The sequence below is a fragment of the Myxine glutinosa genome, chromosome 9, assembly GCF_964187855.1.
Source record: "Myxine glutinosa chromosome 9, kmMyxGlut1.1, whole genome shotgun sequence".
Classification (NCBI taxonomy): domain Eukaryota; kingdom Metazoa; phylum Chordata; class Myxini; order Myxiniformes; family Myxinidae; genus Myxine; species Myxine glutinosa.
Genome location: NC_136269.1, coordinates 99,413,461 through 99,435,501, shown reverse-complemented (window position 1 = coordinate 99,435,501; position 22,041 = coordinate 99,413,461). Strand labels below are relative to the sequence as shown.

Here is a 22,041-nt window from a genome sequence, read left to right as displayed (position 1 = left end):
CTTCCATCTGCTTCGAGGTTAGCCAACATCACTACGTTACATAAACATGGAGCATAAGCTGTGTGGTGATTGCGAAAAAGAAGAGCAATTGAAGGTATCGACCGATAGGGACTTGGCTATTTAAGTTCTAGCCGCGCGGATGTTCGTGCGAGACTGGCCTGCTGTGAGCTGAAGTCAGACAATGGTTCATGCTGGGAAGATGGAGATAGTACTCTGCGAGATGGCTTGATTGTATTATCTCGCTTAATATACATAATCTGTTAGCTTTAATATACTCTTGTTGTATTTGTATTCGTTTCTTAGATCCTGCTTGATTCAAGTTTAATAAAGCCTGATATTGACCAAAAGGCTTTTCCATCATTCATTACAAACTGATCCCCTTACCTGCAGACATATTACATTACTTCTGATCATAAGCAAGGTAATGGAATCCATCATTGTAGGTGACGTCAAATCATTCCTTTTCTCCTACGACCACATATCAGACCATCACTACAGATTCTGATCCAGCCACTCCAACCTGGACATTGTTTTGCTCTCCCAACAATGGATGGAAGCTTTCAATATCAGACATGAGATTAGGGCCATCTCTCTAAACATATCAAGCATTTGATAGTTTGGAAACCTGTCCTGCCCTCCAAACTCTCTGCCAATGGCATCCAAGGCCAACTCCACACATGGGTTAGTGACTTCCTCCACTCTCGTATCCATCATGTGACTCTCAACGGAATCCTTTCATCTCCACTCCCTGTTAAGGCTGGAGTTCCCCAAGGCAATGTTCTGTGGCCAGTCATATTCCTAACCTTCATCAATGAACTCTGACTCTCTAATATATATTTGCTGATGATGCCACCCTCTACCGTGCCAGCCCTCATCCTTCAGATAGGCAGGCAGCAACCTCTTCCCCCTCTTGTCAGACCTTGACAAAATCACAAGCTGGTCAAACACTTGGAATATCGCTCAATCCTGTCAAATCCCACACTCTCTGTGTCTCTCCGAAAAGAACATCTGGCGAAGCTTCCCATCCACTATCTCAACAATCCTTTTGAAGAGGTTCAGTCAATGAAATGCTTGGGCCTCACCAACAGCCAGGATCTTTCTTGGAGCAAACCACATATCGAAGTTGATCACCAAAATACAGCTGCTGAATGGGCATCCCCCTCCCCACCACGTTTCTGTAATATGCATGCCATCTACCAGCAACCCCTTTTGGTGAGACTCCCAAAATCCAGACTCAATAGTCACTTCCACTCATTTGTTCCTCTTTTTCCCTTGTCGTCCGTCAGTGTGTCGTCCGTCAGTCCCTCCGTCTGTCTGTCTGTAAACACTTGAAACCTCTTCTCCGAAACCGCTGATGGGATTGCGACCAAATTTGGCACAAATTATATTTGTTGTGTTGTGACTAACGTTTGTTCACGGCATTAAAAAAAAAAAGTCGGGGTCCAAGGGGATCTACCGGGGTCAAAATAGATCCAGGTTTGACACCCCAAAATAGGAATTTGCTTATTTCCTCTGAAACTACACACACTATTTTGATGAAACTTTACCACAACCTTCATCACCTGTGATGTACCAAAGATTGTTCACGGCACTAAGAAAATCGAAGTCTTAGGAGGTATACGGGGTCAAATTCAGTCCGGGTTTGACCCCCCAAATAGATATTTGCTTTTTTTTGTGAAACTACACACACAATTTCGATGAAACAACCACAATCTTCACCACCTGTGATATACCAAAGTTTGTTCCTGGCATTTAAAAAAAATCTGGGTCCAAGGTGGTCGATGGGGGGTTGGGGGGGGCTTGCCCCCCAAAATAGGTATTTGCTTTTTTCTCAGAACCGACACACAATTTCAATGAAATGTCACCACAACCTTCATCATCCGTGATGTACCAATGTTTGTTTAAGGCATTGGAAAAATTGCGGTCTAAGGAGGTACATGGGGTGGGAGGGGGATGTTGCCCCCAAAATAGGTATTTTTTGTTTGTTTGTTTAAAGTCTTATGATTATGTTGGTATGATTCTACATGCTGCCCTGTCTTCTAGCAAGCATTGAAATTGGTTTAAAATACCTCGAGTCTGTGCAGTATACTGTTTATTCTACCAGGTGAGCACTGTGGGTATTGCCCCTATGTTTTCTTTTACTTTTATATTTTTTCTATTTCTGCTCTTCCCCAACTTTCCCTTACACATTTGAGTAATTGAGAGTTTGCGGTTATATCCATCCATTTCCCTGTTCAACATTGTGCTCTCCTCCCCTTGCTCTCATTCTTCCCATGTGCTTTACTCCTCCAAGTCTCCCTCTAGTCTATTGTGCTATGAACTGTTGGTGTGTTCCAATCCTCACTTCTTTCTACTGTTGTTTTTGTTTTGTTAAATCCTGGTCCGTTCTGTGTTCTTGCTCCTCCACAAGCTTCCACACAAATATCCTGCTGTTCTTGAAGTCGGCCTTTAATATCAAACCCAACTGGCACTTCTGAACTCAGCAACACTGGAATGCCTAACACTCATGGGCAAAATGTCTTTGAATCTGCAACCACATGAATATTAAACAGTTTGCCAAGAAACAGAACCTCAAACCTGTCTGAATTTGTTTTTATAAAGCTGTGATTTTCACAAATATTTATTTGAGGCTTTTGTTCGCAATGAATCCTTCATCACAATTCTAGATCAACCATGAAGGAGCTTGACAAAACCTCTTAGTCGGCATCTGTTATCGCTGCCACAACTATGTTTCCAGCAACTGTTGCACATGCACTTCCTAATCAATAGGGAAGGAAGAATGGAAAAGAGGGAGGTATGGAGGGAAGTGGTTAGGCTTCTCTCCTCCTCACCAGTTTTTGCAGGCTCTTGTACGGCCTGGTCCACAGCCTGTAGCTTTCAGAGAGCCTGGATCAGGACGATCAAGGTCGGCCGCATCCAATAGTTGATTGGAATCGATCAGCTCCTAAATAAGGTAAGGGGCAAAAAGAAAGATCAATGGAGCCATTAGCAGAATTAGTGAATTAACCAGGTGGTAAACAAGGTGTTACTCTACACACAAAGCGCAAAGCACCGTGAAGCAATTGGTTCACTCTGTCCATTTTTCTGCAGACATCAGTCTATGATTGAGGAACTACTTAATTTCAATTTAATTATATATTTTGAACAATATACTGTATAGGGTGGGAGCCTGGTGTTGGCTTAGCGGTTAGGGTGCCGGCTTGGGATCCTAGGATCCTGGGTTCGGATAATCGGTCGATCGCTGAATTAACGCCAGGGGGGTTGACTCAGCCTGTCGTCCTTCCGAGGTCGGCAAATTGAGTACCAGTTCACTGGTAATTCCCTGCGTGTCGCAAGAGGTGACTAACAGGGTTGGCGGCAGGAAGGGCATCCGGCCATAAAACATTGCTTCAAAAAGGGGACCACGGTGCCCAAAAAAGGCAAACCCCTGCTGGGGAAAAATGGCCTCCAAAGGTGGTTCATACTGTATGGGGTGGCTTGAAAGTTGCTTTACCCCGGCTGAATTTGTCGCACCTCCTTCCTTCCCTTCCCCTCTACCCTCCACCGCTGTGGTATGTGGCATCATTGACTCGCTGACGAGTTAGTACTGCAAAATAAAATAAACCTGTTTTGAGTGCTTGCATAATCAAGAGTTCAATAACAAATGTTTTACTGGGGAAGGGTAAAAAAAAAACAAGCGTTATGCCTAGATCCCCCGTTGGTGAAGTGATGTGAGTTGACAAAGTGGAAGATGCAGAAAACATGGAAGAGTCGATAATATTTGCGAGTGGGTTGGAGACACACCCACACACCAGATTAGAAGTTAGTAGTTAGTTTATATTTCAAGATATTCCGCTCACAAGGTTCAGACATATATGGTGGCGGCCATCTTGGATTTTGACGTGGCGACCAAATTTTCAATAGCGTTCTTCCTTATGCCAAGATACACCCACACACCAGATTAGAAGTTGGTACTTAGCTTATTGTTCAAAATATTCCGCTCACAAGGTTCAGACATCCATGGCGGCGGCCATCTTGGATTTTGACGTGGCGACCCAATTTTCAATAGCGTTCTTCCTTATGCCAAGATACACCCACACACCAGATTAGAAGTTGGTACTTAGCTTATTTTTCAAGATATTTCACTCACAAGGTTCAGACATATATGGTGGCGGCCATCTTGGATTTTGACGTGGCCACCCAATTTTCAATAGCGTTCTTCCTTATGCCTAGATACACCCACACACCGGATTAGAAGTTCGTAGTTCATTTATTTTTCTCAAGATATTCCGCTCACAAGGGTACGCATGCACGGACGGATGGACGGAAGCACGCACGGACACACACACGGACGGAGGGTAAAACCATAGTCCCCCTTTCGCTCCGCGGTGCGACGGGGGACAAAAAAAAGAAAAACCCTTTCATGCCACCCTGCAGACAACGGACCGGAACATGAACTCAGTTTCAGCAGTACGTTGGCTCTGAATTTGGCAAATTGTATGGAATCTCGTCCTGATTGTACATGCCCAGAGAGGAGTAAGGTAATTATCGGTGTAGTCTGTCTGCCTGTCTGTCTGACAGTCAACCAAAATTGAAAAATGTTCCAAACAGAAAACCGACTGTTTTTAAGGACGTTATAAAGGAAACAAAGAACATGTGTGAAAAACTAATGTAATGTGTTAAATAAGGTGGTGAAAGGACAGTGTGTCAATGGCAGCAACTAAACTTATGTGAACATTTTTTTTTCTACAGCCTTTAAAACTTTTATTTTATTCAAATGAATTATAGACTTGAACACTGTAGAACACAAATAGCCTTGTTGGCACTTCCAGAAACCTAGTTTAGCAATACTTGGACGTCACCTTGACCAATCAAATTTGCCACTTGCGCTCTTAGCGTTGGGGAATATCGAAATTTAGCCAAAATCGTGGCTCGTTGGACATATACTCGTAGATCAAGCTCGGAAAAACAAAGCAAGAATTCAAAAGACCGTTCCAATCTCCTTTTCCTCAAGACTGCGCAGGGTAAGGTGTTCTATGAACTCTCTAGATGATTAATACATTTTATTCAACTTTATTTAACATTTGTACGATTTATTTTGTACGAAAGTGAAGAAAATGTTTGTATAAGCATTCTGTTTAAGTTGTTGATCAGTATAATAAAAAAGAAAACATCATCACAACGCAAAGACATTGTAAACCATCTGTGAATTGGTAACGTTTAATATGAGGAGAATATCATGATTTGGTAAAAAGTATGAAGAGAAATTTGGAAACCACCCAGGCTTATTTGAACACTATAGAGAGCACCGATTAATCCTGCAACTTTAATTTGACCAGTGTTTAAGTTCATGCGAGTCTCTGCTTGTGAAAGGTTGAGACAGACTGCACATCTTCCAACTCCACATTACAAACATGGAAAGATCACCAAATGCATGTAAATGTAGATAGTCATGTTACAACTTTATAAGACATTAATTAAAATGTTTGAGGAAAGCAAGATAGCTCAGTTAAAGGGATATAATCATGAATTTTTTTGAAGAGATGTTTAAGAGGATGATATCCATGACCCATTAGCACAAAAAATAATTTTTGGGGGAGAATAATAAGCCGGATAATCTTGTTTTAAAATCGGGCAATTTTCGCTTCTGTTATGCAAATGAGCTACTTCCGTCGATTCGCATGACGTCACGAGCGCACAACTCATTGACAGATGTGTGCGTCTGCATTTCATCAGAATAATCACAAGTTATTCTAGCATTCAATATGCTGATGTGCTTTTAGCTGTTCCAATCAAGACACAGGCAAGACAAGGGTGAGAGTTACGTTCAAGGCGAGCTAAAAATTAGGTGGGTAAATAAACCTAAACTATATGTCCGTCAGTTGAGGCCATGAAGCAGTCGAACTTTAAGGCTAAGCCGTAGTGGCATGTTCCTGGGCCGCTCCTGCAGGAACTGTTGGCTGTCGCAGTGCTGCGGGCCAGTTTGTGCAGAGCAATAGCATTTATATGGAAGACTGTGCGGTGCAGGCTTCACGAAGGCAACAGCGCATCATCTTAGTTGTGAGGGATCTCTCGCTGGCTCCTGGGAGATTGATTAGCTATCTTACGAGAATGCAAACTACCCACGGGGCATATGACAAACGAAGCCACAATTATTATTATTATTATTATTCTCCAGGGTTGCACTTCATCCTAAGTGCTAACTCACCGTGACAGTGAAGGCAAAGTGCTGCAACCCGCCGAGTAAGGTTTGGCTGAGAGAGGGGTACTTCGGCCTCTGCCCTTGAAGAGGTAAGATGTTGGTGAGGCGAGACAGATGGGAGAGAAGCAACGGTACCTGGACTGACAGTGTCTTTCACCAGGAGGCTGTAAGGAGCATTGAAGGCTCGATGAAGCTCATAGTTGGACACAGTGTTGATGTCAAGGACAGTCCGCAGGAGCTCTGCAACTCAACCATAATACGACGTGCAAATTCTCATCCCCAGCCCTTCGGTGACCACAGTTTTCATGATTGGACGAGTTTTCTTGTATTTATTTATCCTCTCCCGTGTGCTTTTGTTTTCAAACCCCACCAATCCAGACCCCTTTTTGTATTGATCCATGGCAATAGTTGGGAAGGTGGTATATTTTTTTCCAATGTACATGTTACGTGTATTTTACTGGCGAGGCCTGTTGGATTTGTATCTCGTCATACATGTGTGCTTTTATAATTTATCGTTGCAAAACTGCATCCTGGTTTGTTATGGTAAATCAATCATTGCCACCATTAAATTGCTAAACGTTGTGTGACGTTTCCATCTCGTTAAATCATTAGTGGTGTCAGTTTTTAAAAAGCCGTTGGATCTTAGGCGTGAGGACCATCTTCCCACCATCTTTTTAATTCAGCCAACTTGTTGGATCGTGGGGGAAATACGCCTAATGAGACCGTGGTCCACCAAGACACATCATGTTCCAGTACGATCTGTCCAGAGCTGCCTAATTCTGGATTATTCTGAAGGATAAGTCAAAATAAAAATTAAAAAAAGCTGCCCTTCTGGTGCAATGACATATGGCAAAAGCTAGACATGAAAGACGAGGTTTATGGAGGAGTAAAAGAGCAGAGCATCAGGGGGTTCAACCAACACAGTAGGACATAAGAGAACAAGAAGCCATCCAACAGACATGAAAAGCTGATCTGTAAGACAAGGCAGTTTATGGCAGGTTAGCGCCACTTAAGCAAAATTATCATGAATGGAAATGGGAGATGGTGGTGAGCTGCAACCTTGAAGTAGTGGATTTTCATTGAGACTAATGAATAATTGAATATTCACGAAAAAGGTCATTGTACATTGTACAAAGATTTCAAATGAACACAGAAAAAACAAGCTGTTGAAAAATGTCATTGCAAGTAAAATCTCACCACATTGTCATCGTCCATTTCACTGGCAGACAATGTCCAAACGGCTGCAGCATTTGGGTCAGGACCCTCTGCGATTCACATGGGAAAGGAAAATGGGAAATAAAACAAATAACATTTTTTAAATCTCGTCTTAATTTTTAGGACACCTGGAACGAAGTTCAGGGGAGCTTATGCGATGGTGCGTCGTCCGTCTGTCCGTCAGTCAGTCCGTTCGTCCATAAACACTTGAAACTTCTTCTCCGAAACCGCTAATGGGATTGCGACCAAATTTGGCACAAATTATAATTGTTGTGTTGTGACTAAACTTTGTTAACGGCATTTCAAAAATCTCCCCTTTTGGAGGTCTATGGGGGGTGGGGGGGCTCCAAATTGGTGTTTTATTTCCTCTCAGAAACGACACATGCAATTCTGATGAAACCTGACAACCTTAATCACCCGTGTTGTACCAAAGTTTGTTCATGGCATTGCAAAAAAAAAATTGGGGTCTAAGGTGGTCTATGGGGTTGGGGAAGGGGAGTTGCCCCCCAAAATAGGTATTTGGTTTCTTCTAAGAAACGACACACGCAATTTCGATGAAACGTCACCACAACCTTTATCATCCGTGATGTACCAATGTTTGTTCAAGGCATTGGAAAAATTGCGGTCTGAGGAGGTACACGGGGTGGGAGGGGGGAGGAAGGGCCCCAAAATAGGTATTTTTTTTGCTTGTTTATTTAAAGTCTTATGATTATGTTAGTATGATTCTATATACTGACCTTTAGTCAGTGCAGTATACCGTTTATTCTACCAGGTGAGCACCTATGTTTATTTTTAATGAGCAGAAATAGCTTCAAAAACAAATACAAAAACGATTGTGTGGAAGTCACAAGTAGACCTGTCAACTTGCAAAACAAAAAACAAAAATCCAAACTTAAGAGGTTAAAACAATATAAGTGGCAATAATAGTATTGTATAGTTTTGATAAATATGCATGACAAAAACCAATTAATGGAGTAACATTCGAAATTAAAGGCAGGACATGACAACTATAGACTAGTATCACACCTATTAAACACTTGAATAATATGGGAAATTCAGCATCATGTAAAACATCGAGGAAAGGAAAGTCAGTTTATATCGTAAGAAAGGTTTCTTTCAAGCATGGTGATTTTGGTCAGCTGCAAAGATTTATCAAATGTCTCAGTACCAGGTAAGTGATCCCGTTTGAATTCAATGGATCTTGTAGTGAGGTGTTGGAGGATGTTTTGTGCGATGCAACTCATTTCTACAGTCCCCTCTACACCGAGCTCTCTGTTTATGTGAAGGATTATAACAAAATACCGAGGGGTCCCACAATTACTCTGCCCGACAATGATCTTGGTTTCTTCCAAGCTCTTTAAGCAAAAATTTCAGATTGCAACAAGGTGATCATCACTCAACAGATTATTTATTGGTGACGAATAAAGGACGTTTCCCGTCGGAGCTTTCAGTTCAAGTGATCATTCAAGGCCGCCCATGGTTTTGTGAGATCAATTATGGAGCTGTAGCTCATCTTCAAGTATTCCGCTATATTTGCATACACAATAAATTGGCCTCCACTGCCTTTTGACACCAGCAATGCAGAAGGTATAAAGACAATGGCCATGGCAAAAATTGTGCTAAGAGCACATAACAACAAGCCTGGGGATTCCTATGTTTGCAGAATCAATCAGCATCAGTATAAAATTTTTTACCTTGTACTCCTCAAGCTGAAGAAAAGGGCTCGATAATGAAAGAACCACAATGGTGGCTTTGTTGTTTTGTTTGCTAAGAGGCCAAACTCAAACTAAAGTTTCCTTACTTCCAGCAGGACCCGTTTAATTATCGAAAGATCCATACACATAATGATTTGAAAACTTCTGGTTTGGGCATTTTTCCATATTTTGATCGAATCTGCAGCCCATGCTACACTGAATCCTGTAGTGAGGCAGTTGCTCTGAAACAACTTGCCTTCTCTTCCGGGAGAGCAAACCCGACTGAAGGCAATCTCAGCTCGTGCCACAAAGCCCGCAACAAATGAGTGTCCATTCTCAGGAGAGCCAGAAAACATATTTCCAACGGCAAGATTGAACTTTGAAACTTGTCTCTCGTCTCTAAAACCTGGTGGCGCCTTGTTAAGTCTGTCTCCGGATTATGCTCCCCCTCCATCTCTTCCTCCTCTTCAAATGGCATCCAGCTGACTCCGCTCGTGAGAAAGCTGAATGCTTCAATTCTGTTTGCTTCCAAATTGTGTGTTCCCAACCCCCTCGCTCTCTGTACACACCATTCCCTGTCGAACCCAACTGCTACAAAAATGTACCTTGGACCTGCTGCTCCTACTCTCCAAAAATGGACAGAGGCCCTCAAAGTCAGACATGAAATCAGGGCAGTCTCTCAAGACATATCGAGTTTGATACAGTCCAGGATCCCACCTTGATCTCCAAACTCTGCCGATGGCATTCAAGGCTAACTTCACTCATGGCTTACTGACTTCCTCTACTCTCATAGCCAACATGTGGCAATCAACAGAATATTTTCATCTCCTCTACCTGTTAAGGCTAGAGTGCTACAAGACAGCGTTCTGTGCCCTGTCCTATTCCTGATTGTAATGAAATGGAAAAAACCCTTCATCTATGTTCTGACAACTGCACCCTCAGCCATGACATCCCTCATCCTTCAAAGATAGCGTGCAGCCTCTTCCCTCTTTTCAGAACTTGACAAAATGACAAGTTGGTCAAACACTTGGATATGTCTTTCAATCCTGACAAATCTCACACATTCACTCTTTTTCTCTCTTTCTCTTTCCAAAAGGACATTATGACAAACCCTCCTATCTGCTTTCTTAACAATCCTCTTGATGAAATTCAATCACTCAAACTTCTGGGTCTCACTATCAGCCATGGTCTTTCTTGGGAAAACCACATATCAAAGTTGGTCTCCAAGACAGCCGCCGACTAGGCATCCTCTGTCATACAAAGTCCTTCCTTGGCACACCTGCACTCCTATCCACCTGCAAGCCCTTCATCCGCAGCTTGATGGAGTAGAGCTCTTCCCTCTGAACTGGCTCCCCTGCCTCACATCTTGCTCGGCTTGACGCCATGGAAACAAAGACCATAAAAATTATTGGAATTTCCCACAATTAAGCGAAGTTTACAGGCCTATCATTTCAGCATCACAGACAGGTCGGTGGTGTCTGTCTTTTACCACCTCCTCTCTTTCAGTACTTTGTCCCCCGCCCTCTACGCACCCAGTTTTCTGCATGGCGCACATGGTCCAGCATCAACCCCCTTCTGGTGAAACTCTAATTTGTTCTGCTTACAAGAAAAATTACTGCTCACCTCCAACTAATTTGTTCCTCTTTTTCCCCACAATCTCTTCAATTTCATTCTTTCCTCGAAGTCTTCAAGCAGCAGATCACCACCATCTCAGATCATCACCCATCCAAAACCATGATCTTTTCTACCTTCATTAATCCTTGGGTGAAACACGCGAGACGGGAGATAATGCCAAGTTGTCGGTTCTCCTTGAGAGGGTGACGTGACGTCAACGCTTCTACACTGACAAACGGCATGCTACTGCGTTTTCAAATTTCACAAGGCACACTACAGTACTGTCGTCAAAAATTTTGAATGTTGTGATATCAGAAATTGTCCCATAATGCATTAACGATGTTCTATTGAAACGATGCAAATAAACTCAAAGTAAAATAAAATGTACTGTATTATTGTGTGTTGTAAGCCTGGTGTTGGCTTAGTGGTTAGGGTGCTGGCTTGGGATCCTAGGATCCTGGGTTCGAATCCCGGTCGATCGCTGAATTAACGCCAGGGGGGTTGACTCAGCCTGTCATCCTTCCGAGGTGGGCAAATTGAGTACCAGCTTGCTGGGATGAATGATCACGGTGTGTACCCCGATTTAGAATAGGTACACCATATCCCTGCGCATCGTAAGAGCGTGACCAAGGGTTGGCGTCAGGAAGGGCATCCGGCCATAAAAACATTGCCTCAAAACAGGGAACCATGATTGTCATGGGGCCCGCAAGGCTAACCCCCGCTCTGGCGGGGAAAATGGCCTTAAAACGATCATTCATTCATTCATTCATTGTGTGTTGTACATCAAAATTGAACTTCATGGAAACACAGCCTAAATCACCTGGTTTGGACTTGCTGCCTGGAAGGCGGAGAGGCTGCCTAGAACCAATCTCATAGTTTGGTTTCTGGGCAGTGAGGCGGGTAAGACACAGAGGCTGGGGAGGCAGAGAGAGACGAATGCAAGCTTCATGTGCTTCAATCTCGGTCATCTCTTCTTCATCCTTCTCCTCCTCATTCTGCAAAAAACAATATCTTGGCACAGAATCATGCACTGTGGAACAAAACCAGCACATACATTTTTTTGGGGAATGAATTAAGTGTTACAGGAGTAATGATTATTCCTTTCACATTGCTCATTGGCATCGTCTTAGAATAAATGGAATCTGGGTCTTTGCACGACACATTATTCAGATTCTCAAGTGTGCTTATTTGTCAGGTAATAATGTCCAACCTTTCTTAAAATGTATAGGAATATTTCAGGTGCAGAACTACTAACTGCAGAACATTAATTGAAAAATGCTCAGTTGTAAATAAAAAATAGCAAAATGGCATTGAAGTCTGGTTTCTGATGTACCATACTCTCGCTAGAGTATCGGTGATTCCGAAACAGATTATTGGCAAGGGTTATACTGGGTGGTTTGCCATGCCATACCAGCAGTTGTAAGTTAGGGAAGGAATATGGAATTTGTTCACGGTGCCGGCGATAGCTCGACTACTCTTTGCAAAGGACACTGTGGGGTCTTTAATGCCCACCAACTGATATCGGTAGATGGGATGCCCAGCTTAATGTCCATTCAAAGGACGACACACTGGGATGACAGTTTATAGCTGGGTCGGAATTCAAACCCAGGCGAGACAGCTTAGAGGTGAGTGTGCGTACATATTTGCCGTCCTGCCAGTCCAAAGTCTTGAGAGAGCATCCTTATATGATACAAGTTAGTACAATACAAGTAATGAATGAACCCCAAATAACGTTTCACACCAGTGACCTTTCTCTGCTACAACCATTAATTTAGAGCTACCCACAAATCAAATACAATACAAAAGATCCGGAAAAAAAATAGAAATGATAATAAATAACTAATTTTAAAATTCCTTGTACCATGTAACTTGCTGTAGCCTCGATGTTTATATGCCACATATCTGAAACCTTGTCGATCGAAACCAAAATCCTCACCGAATAATGCCATTTAGGATATTCAAATTAATCTTGTGATTAAAAAAAAAAAGTTCTCCCAGATTTACATTTTTAAAAACTTCATGATCTCTTCCTTTTCTTTTGATGCACAGTTATACTTCTGACAAAAGTAAGAAAACAACATCATCAGCACCTTCATAAACACACACACAGGCACACACACAGTTCTACCTTCTGAAACCCACACTTGGAGGCAACAACCCACAACACTTTTTCTCATAAAATTGTTCCGCATAATTATATTCTGTTGAAAAGTAACGACGAAAATAGTTTTATGCCTAAAACGAAAAGTTTCGTAATTTGAAAGCATGTGATCAATTTTGTGATCCATTAGACAGAGGTTTCGACACTTTCTGCTCAGAACCTCTCCAAACGGTGGGTCCACAACCTCGACCGTATATCAACGCAAACAGATCCATTGCCTCAGTTGTATCCATACAGTCAAACAATCCACACACACACAAAACAAAAATCATAATTTCTGATAATAAATTGACCATACATGCGAGGGGAGAATGAAGCCAGAAAGTGTGAGTGCCGTCCGCAGCTGGCGCCTCGTCTTCAGTTTACCTTCACCCTCTGCAAAACAAGAAATTCTGGGATCAGCGAGAGTCACATGGCAAACAACAAGGAAGGTACAATGTTCTCATACAAGTTCTCACAATTATCTTCTGTTAAAAGGATTCATGAACCACTTTGGGATTTTTGCAGGAATGTATAACTAAGTTTATATGATATAATGTCATAAAAAGGTAACCTCGAGGTCAGCAAATTTATGGGGAAAAAAAAATCGATTTCTGCTTCGGCCTGAAAGTTAAAGCAATAGCGAATCACATTACCTGTTTACATCACGACTTCAGCCATCAGTGAATTTTTATCTTTTATAAACATGTAATTGCACAAAGTCGAGCACCTGGAAGGAATTTATCCTGAAGGGTCACAAAGTGACAGTACACTCAAAGTACCCCGACTGTTTTATCTATCGTGCTCTCAATGTAATCATCAAATGTTTGCGCCAAACTTCAATACTTTTTGTTGTTCTCATTTTCCCTTTATAAGGGGCGAGGTCTGATGGTGCCGAGCTCCTGCCCTGCCTTGACCACGATAATCCTCCACTTCCCTCTGTCCTCAGCCAACTTTTTCCACTCTCCATCTACCCCCCACATTACTGATATCCCTCTTCACACAATCCTCCCATCTCAACCGTAGTCTACCTCTATTCCTCCAACCTTGTTCCCTCAACCTACCCACTCTCCTTGCCATTCCCTCTTCCCCCATCCGCACCGAATATCCAGCCCATCTCAGCCAGCATTTCACCAATCTCCCCATCAAGCTCATCTGCACACCAATCTTTTCCCTCAGTTCATCCATTCTCCTTTTATCCACCATCTTCATTCCTGCAATCCTCCTGAGCCAGTTGTTCTCGCAAACGTGCAGCCTCTGTTCTTGTCTCTGTCAGTGCCACTGTCTCCAGACCGTAAAGGTAGGCCGGTGTTACGCACGACATCAGAACCTTTCCGTTCAATGTTCTTCATATCTTTCTGCCATTACACCCTCCACCCATTCGCACCCACCTGAATCCTCCTCCACACCTCAGCCTCTAACTTACAACCCCCAGTCACTGTTCCACCCAGATACTTAAACCTATTTTCTTGTCTGATCTCCTTCCCCTCTAACCTTCAGTCCGAAATAATTCATCTACATATTGGAATTGTACAACGATGAGATTTTCACAAAAATTAGAGAACACTTCTCTAATCACCCCCAACTAATGGCTGGAGAATCCATAGATAAGAACTAACATCTGTGCAGACTTTCAGTTCATGGTCAGAGGGAAAAAAAACGTTGACAAATTAAACTTTCATTCCCTCTATTGTATTAACCCTTCATATTTGTGAAGATAAATACTAACACTTATGAACCTACAATTTTATTACAACGCTTGTATCAAATATCAAATCAAACTACAAAATATAATTTGACATGAATGTGTCAATGGATTTGCCCCACCAGCGATAGACATCAACCCGGTTACGTTTGATTTCGAAAGAGACTAGAGACAAAGACACACACACACAGAGAGAGAGAGAGCGTGAGAGAGAGAGAGAGAGAGAGAGAGAGAGAGAGAGAGAGAGACAGAGAGAGATGGGGAGAGAGAGAGGGAGAGAGAGAGAGAGAGAGAGAGAGAGAGAGAGAGAGAGAGAGAGAGGCAGGGAGAGAGAGACAGACAGAGACAGAGACAGAGAGGTTTGTTTGTCTGTCTTTCCCCTTATCTTTAAGGAAATTGTACCAGGCTATCTGGCCTCTGTTGAGTTTGAATACAATCAGCAACGATTTATGTTTGTTAATGTCAATGCTCCAAGCGATAGTACAGATAGAGGAACTTTTTAATGAGTCCTTTAATTTCCTGAGACAACTCTTTTCTGATACATTGTTGTGCTTAGAGGGACTTTAACTGTACTTTGAACCCAACTTTAAATAGGAACAATGCAGAGCCACATCCAGCTTCAAGTAGGCCTCTTTCCAATATAATTTTGCGGGATGACCTCAACGATGTATGGCGGCAACAGCACCCAAACCTGCAGCAATTTAGCTGGTGCCGGGTTTTACTAAATCATCTTTCACTTGCTCGTCTTGATAAATTTTATATTCCTAACTCTGCTATCAATCTTGTGACATATACGAATATTGTCCCTTCTGGTTTCTCTGATCATTCTTTGGTAAAACTGTGTTTTTCTTTTCCTCGTTTCAAATGCCGCACCTTGTATTGGTCTTTTAACACCTCACTTCTGAGCGATCCTTTCTTTAAATCATCCTTTGTGGTTTTTTGGGACAAGGTTGTGTATTTCCAACATCGTTTCCTAAATCTCTGTCAGTGGTGGGACTATGCTAAAGCACAGATCCGTGTTTTCTGTCAGCAATACAAAACCAATTGCTCTCAAAGTAAACAATTATGTATTGATGCCTTGAAACAAGAAATTATACGATTGCAGGAAGGTGCTGAGGTCCTCAGTGATGAAAGACGGTGTCAACTCCTCTTTGAAAAACAAACTCTGCTTAAGGAATTAATTCAAGAAAATGGTATTGGTGCCTTAGTCAGGCGGAGAGTGAATGGTTTACTGTCGTCAGACACATGTTGTAAAGACTTCTTTAAGTTTGGGAAGACGACCAAGGCGAGCCAGCAAATGTTTAGTTTTCGGTCTAGTGATGTGCATATTCCTAATGATAATACAGAAATTTTTAATTTTGTTCGATCTTACTTTGAGAATGTGTTTTCCTTTAAGCCTAATGATGTGCCTGAAATGCAGAATATTACAACCAATTTAGTGCAGATGGATGAGCATCAGCGGCATGTCTTGGATGAGAACATTACTATTGGTGAACTGCGCTGGATGACCTTGCTGATCATAAGACTCCTGGTTTTGATGGATTACCAGCTGAATTTTGTGAAATCTTTTGAACCTTTTTGGACCGACACCTTTGACCTTTTGAACCCAAAATGTAACCACATCATATTAGATTCCATACTTTTGCCAAGTTTGGTTGCAATGCCTTCATCAATTTTCAAATTTTGATTGTAACAAAGAAATTTGAGAATGGATGCACGAATGCACGCTGTACATTTACCGCTGCGAGGGTACATTTACCGCTGTTAATGGTACAGTTTCAAACTTTACAGAAAATGGTTACTAACCAGAAATGTGCGTTACAAAGAAATGGGTTGTATCCTCTTTGTCCAAAAAAAAAAATTAACAATTTTCTCACGTATTTTTTGCCAATCTTATGGAGAAATAGTGTACAACAGTCGAGGGTGCGAATTGACTCGATCGGTTCAAATGTCTGACTATCTCCTTTATTTTCGATCACACGGCTAAATAAAAGTGACCAATTGTTTTTCTCAGTAAAATATTCAGGTAAATGACACGGATAAATAATAATTTTGTCCTTGTGTGCATTTTATTAAATACCGTTTCAGGCTGTTTGTATGGAATATTCCATGACGTTTTGGACAATTGGACTGTACTGTATTGTTCTGTACTCTGCAACATGTATGAGGTGCACCACCTTCAACTTGTATAATAGATATATTAATACTTTATTTATTTATTTTTCAACACCTGTACTGTGAGCTAAAAAGACTGCTGCTGTGATTTTGCTTTATTTATGACCTTGTTGCGACTCTAATTTAGGATCTTCATTAAAGAAAGTTCCTTAAAAAGTTATAAAAGAAAGGGTGGGGGCCACGAGGTTATTTGCCTCGGGGCCCGTGCTGGCTCTTGACGCTCCTGGCGCTCACCTCATGGAAAATCTGGGCCAAGGTCGTCAAGGTACTTCATGACGGGGTAAAGGAAAGCAGGTGACAGAGGGGCAAGTGAACAAGCGATCTACAGATAAACTATCATTCTAAGTAGCGAAGGCTGCAAGTAAACAAAGGACAATGTTCATGAGAATAAAAATAAGCATGGGTAAATATTGGGGGGGTGAAGGGGAGGGGCATCTTGAGATGGCACTTGAAGGACTAGAGAGAAGAGTGGGATTGGATGTACTCATAGAAAATTTACAGATGAAACAAAAAGAGGGAGATAAAGGAGTGAAAAGCTTGAATTATGGGATTGATACCAACATATGTAAAACGACTCACTGGAAGTGGCCACAGGCTGCCCGATCAGCAGCCGACCACCTGGCTTCAGAACTCTGGCCAACTCTGCCAGTAAGGTCTGGCTGTGGATCCCCACTGGCTGGGGTGCCCATCCAGTCAGCACCACATCAAAGGAGGAAGTTTTATGAGCAGCTGCAGGGGTGAAAAACACCCAAAAGAAATACGGTCATTGTTTTTCCATAAAAATTGGTTCATCAATTAAATGGTTCTATCAGAAAGTCTAAACCAAATCAATTTAACGTGCCTCCCCACCCTACCTCAAGAGTGCACACCTTATTATCCTCGCTACCAACTAAAATACTCGCTTACATTCATCCATCACACACTGCCCCCCTCCTCACCCACACTAGTTTTGTCATCTACCAACATCAACCACAGTCACATACATTGTGGTCTCTCTACACCTATCCCAGCACTTTTCAACATTAAGATCAAAATAATTACCCAAATACAATTCTTTTTCTGCATGGTATTTCCCTTCACTTACTGTGGCATATCTACCCTGTTGTTCATCTCTTCCATGATCCTCAACTGTATTTTTAAAATTAATTTCTTACCGTGAACAATGAAAAGCAACATAAAACTAGCAATAATGTATTTACTCTGTATTATTCAACATACAGTGCCTTCAGAAAGTACTCGAACCACTTGGCTTTTTTCACATTTCGTGAAAAATGTTTCACATTTCACATTACAGCCTGAATCTAAAATGGATTAAATTGAGATTTTTTTTTTGTCATTCATCTTCCCCATAATGTCAAAGTGGATTTTCTTTTTTAGAAATTTCACAAAATAATTAAAAACGAAACTCAGAAATATCTAATTTACATAAGTATTCAACACCGGGGTGTGCCTGTTGTTGTTGTTGTTGTATAGCACAGGGGTTAAATACTTGACTCAAGACATTTCAGCTTTTCGTTTTTAATTATTTTGTTAAAATTTCTATTAAAAAAAAAAATCCACTTTGACATTATGTGTAGATCAGTGACAAAAAAAAAATCTCAATTTAATCCATTTTTAATTCAGTCTGCAACACAACAAAATGGGGAAAAAAGTCAAGGGAATGAATACTTCCTGAAGGCACTGTATGCTCCAAATGTTCATGCATCAATCTGCATGTGCCTCGAGGTTCCAGAGAACATTTAATGCAAAAACAATCACCCTGCTGATGTAGCCAATCAACACCTTCAAATGCCTCAATTATTCCCACCTTGTAGTGGGGTCAGCCATGGGGAAATGTTTTGGCCTAGGTCTTTCACGAACTAGCTGGCTAGGTTCGACTGAAGATGGCAGGAAATTGGAATTTGTTCAGGGTGCAACTCACCGACTCTTCACGAAAGACAGCGTGGGATCTTTAACGTCCAAAAACGAATGGTAGCAGTTTGAACCACCAGGCTTAACGTCCATCAAGAGGACGGAATACTTGGCAACACGATGCCCTGCCTGTGAAACACCAATACAACAGTTTATTAGCAGGCCGAGTATGAAACTCGTCTGAGAAACGTCTGCACCATCTCCTCAATTTATAAACCAATAATGGTCTTATTTTATCATTTGCTAATCTGATTTGAAGTATCTGTCTGCAAGGTGCTCGAGTCCAAACAGGTACAAGTCATCGAATCTAAGATCATGGGGTATTGGTCTGATTCTACCCAAGGGAACATGTGGAATGAAGACGAACATTATTTCCAGACAAAATGACACTTCATAGCCAACATCCATCAAATTAATATTTTAGAACTGTGATGAAATATGATGTAATGTCTTGAGCTGAGTGAAGAGACAACCTTGAGGGAGCTTACACAAGTTGGGTCCATTCTGTGCGCGGCCTGGTGGCATTCTGTAACCCAGTGCCGAGACTATTGAGAATTTAACAGGTACGTAATTGCTTGTTTGCAGGAAGATAGAAGGAGATGTATGTTTGAATTGCTTTCTTTGCAGTGCTAATGATCTACATTATTTTGTGTTGTAGAACGAGTAGAGATATAGTTCAATAAAACCTCGTTTCTTGGAAGAGGTTTGAGTTTTGTTTTACAACAAGAACCAAAAGCCATTTTACAAAGATCCAATGATCTAGGTCAATTTGGATAGATTTCGCACGAGTAAGGGCAGGTTAAAAGTGCCCGTGCTAGCAGAAGTGTGTCGCTGAAAACGTAGTCACAGAGCAGGTGAGAAAGCCCTTGTTAGCATTCTCACATCATTTCAAAAGTCAAGTATTCCGGGGGTCTCATCCTGTCTGCAATGACATAGGTCTCAATACATCCGCAATTCCCGGTGGAATCAACCGATCCGCTATTCCGGGCGGGATCAAATGGCCCGCTATTCCGGGTGAGATCAAACCGTCCACTATTCCGGGTGAGATCATTCCGGGTGAGATCATTCCGATCATCAAACCGTCCACTATTCCGGGTGAGATCATCAAACCGTCCGCTATTCCGGGTGAGATCAAACCGTCCGCTATTCCGGGTGAGATCAAACCGTCCACTATTCCGGGCGGGATCAAATCATCCTCTTATGAATTACTCCATAATCAGGTCGGGTTCTTCATGAGAAAATTTAAACAACAACTTGACCACACTCTCTGAGAAGTCCTTTTTCTGGATTTTCATGTCAGGTCAGGTCAGGTATGGGAGCATACGCTGGAGCAGCGCGTTTCCGCATCCACTTTCCGACAGTACTCCAGGGGCCTCCGTCTGGCCATCCCCCAGGCTGATGCCTGGGCCATCCCTATCACCTTGAGATGCTGATCAACGTGCTGCAAGCACGAGGCACGTGGTCGGCCCGTTGGCCTCCTCCACTCACGAGGTGCCCTAGCTGAGAGTATCTGGTGAGCTGGATCAATGTCCGGAAAACGGGTCACATGTCCATACAGCCGCAGCTGACGCTCACAGACCATACAGGTAACAAACCTCATCTGAGCCTCTCTCAGCAACCACTCGTTGGCCACAAAGTCCAACCAGAATAGCCAATGATTCTCCAAACTTTGTTCCTCCAAAGGAGTCAAGTCTCATTCTCTAGCCCTTGGTAAGGGTCCAAGTCTCGCATCCGTAGAGCAAGACTAGAAGCACCAAGGACTTAAACTTCTGGATTTTGCCCAATCACAAGAAAGAAAACACTCGGGGTAAGGGGATAAAGAGACAAAAAGGTGTGTGTACAGAAGTTAATAGATCGAAGCTTGAAATTTCTTAGTCCATTTGGAATTGTGGATTAGTAGTATGGAGCAAGTATGTACGAACACAGCACAAGTATTTAGTCCGGAGCAACTAATTATCCAAGGGAACTGTCTGCGGCACTTCTTGAGGCAGCAGTATTGATGGGATTAATCGCTGCATCTTGTTGGGAGGTAAACAAGTTTGGTACCTGGCAGCTGGCCCACTTAAATATCATCATGTGAAAATCAAAACGTTACTATGGAACCATATGCTTGGTAATTAGTATGGACAAGTTACCATTGATAATTATCTATGTGAACACAGCTCAAATCAAAACAATCCAACACATAAGTGAGGGGATAATACTAACATTGTTCAAGGATGGAAGCATTTTCTACTGCCACATGTCCATCATCACCAACTTGATCTCGTAGTTTTTCAACTAATGTCTTTAGCATATCCGCTTCAAACCCCGGACTCCCTGCAGCACCCGCGCCCCACACGAGTAGCACTTTCTCTCCTTGTTTGACCTCTGACTTCAGCATCATGGGTATTACTGAAGTGAATCCAATTAAAACTGGAGGTCCAACCTGTAAATTGGAAATGTGAAGGTAAAAACAAACAAGATTGAGTATCATTGCCACTTCTGTTATAACAGTTGCACGATTTAAGATAATCTTGCATAGCATTTTGTGATACTAACAAAACACTTTCGTGCATCAGACAAGAAAATGTAAATGTAATGACATTTCAATTACTTTATCACTGTGTTTATAAGAATTGCCTCATTACAACTTCCTGAAGTAAAAGAAACCCCATCACTATCAATCGAAGTCTGTTGCCTAAAGAAAAGGTGAAATAAAGAGTCTTGAATTCCAACTTTGTCTTATTTTAGAACAGTTTATGTTTGTATCTCACTGATAGGCCAGATCTGTACCTGGACCTGAACCATAATCTAATTGGCTTGTTCTTGTCACCGACCCAACTCATCCAACAAGTAGTCATAATTCGTACAATTTTTTTTTGAAATATTATGCTATATATCATTTTTGGCCCTATCTTTTAATGGTGAAGAATCACTTGCAAAATTCAAATGTTCTTGCTTCTGAATCCATGTCTTCACCAACATCGAATCAATGCATCCTTGTCACACATCCAATCTGTCCACCAAATTTCATTCGAATCAATCCATAACTTTTTGAGATAGCCTACAGACAAACAGACAAGAGTAAAACAACCTCCGTCCACCTTATGTGGCAAAGTTAATAATGAAAAAATTCTCGCATCTAGATCCAGATCTTCACCAAAATCGAATAAATTAGTCCTTGGTAAACACCCAACCTGAACACTGAGTTTCGTCTGAATCCATTTATAACTTGCTATATCTTATTTATCGTGCTACATCTTGTTTTTTTGCCCCAACTCTCGATGCTAAAGAATCACTTTAAAAATTCTCGGACACGGATCTTCACCAAAATCAAATCGATTAGTCCTCGTCACACCTCTCCACCAAATTTTGTCTGAATCCGTCCACAATATTTTGAGATATCCTACTCACAGACAAAGAC

General features: G+C 41.8%; 1 protein-coding gene across 4 annotated transcripts in view; it reads right to left on the bottom strand.

The window, feature by feature from the left end:
* Nucleotides 1–22,041, bottom strand: part of CIAPIN1 (cytokine induced apoptosis inhibitor 1) — a 55,151-nt gene that overhangs the window by 16,412 nt on the left and 16,698 nt on the right. For all 4 annotated transcript variants that reach the window (XM_068128757.2, XM_068128759.2, XM_078784566.1 and 1 more), the window contains 6 exons: nucleotides 20,844–21,063; nucleotides 17,304–17,453; nucleotides 13,164–13,240; nucleotides 11,525–11,699; nucleotides 7,379–7,446; nucleotides 2,832–2,944 (listed from right to left, as the gene is read on the bottom strand). In XM_068128757.2, the coding sequence (XP_067984858.2) occupies nucleotides 2,832–2,944; nucleotides 7,379–7,446; nucleotides 11,525–11,699; nucleotides 13,164–13,240; nucleotides 17,304–17,453; nucleotides 20,844–21,063 (803 nt within the window). The remainder of the gene's footprint in view (nucleotides 1–2,831; nucleotides 2,945–7,378; nucleotides 7,447–11,524; nucleotides 11,700–13,163; nucleotides 13,241–17,303; nucleotides 17,454–20,843; nucleotides 21,064–22,041) is intronic.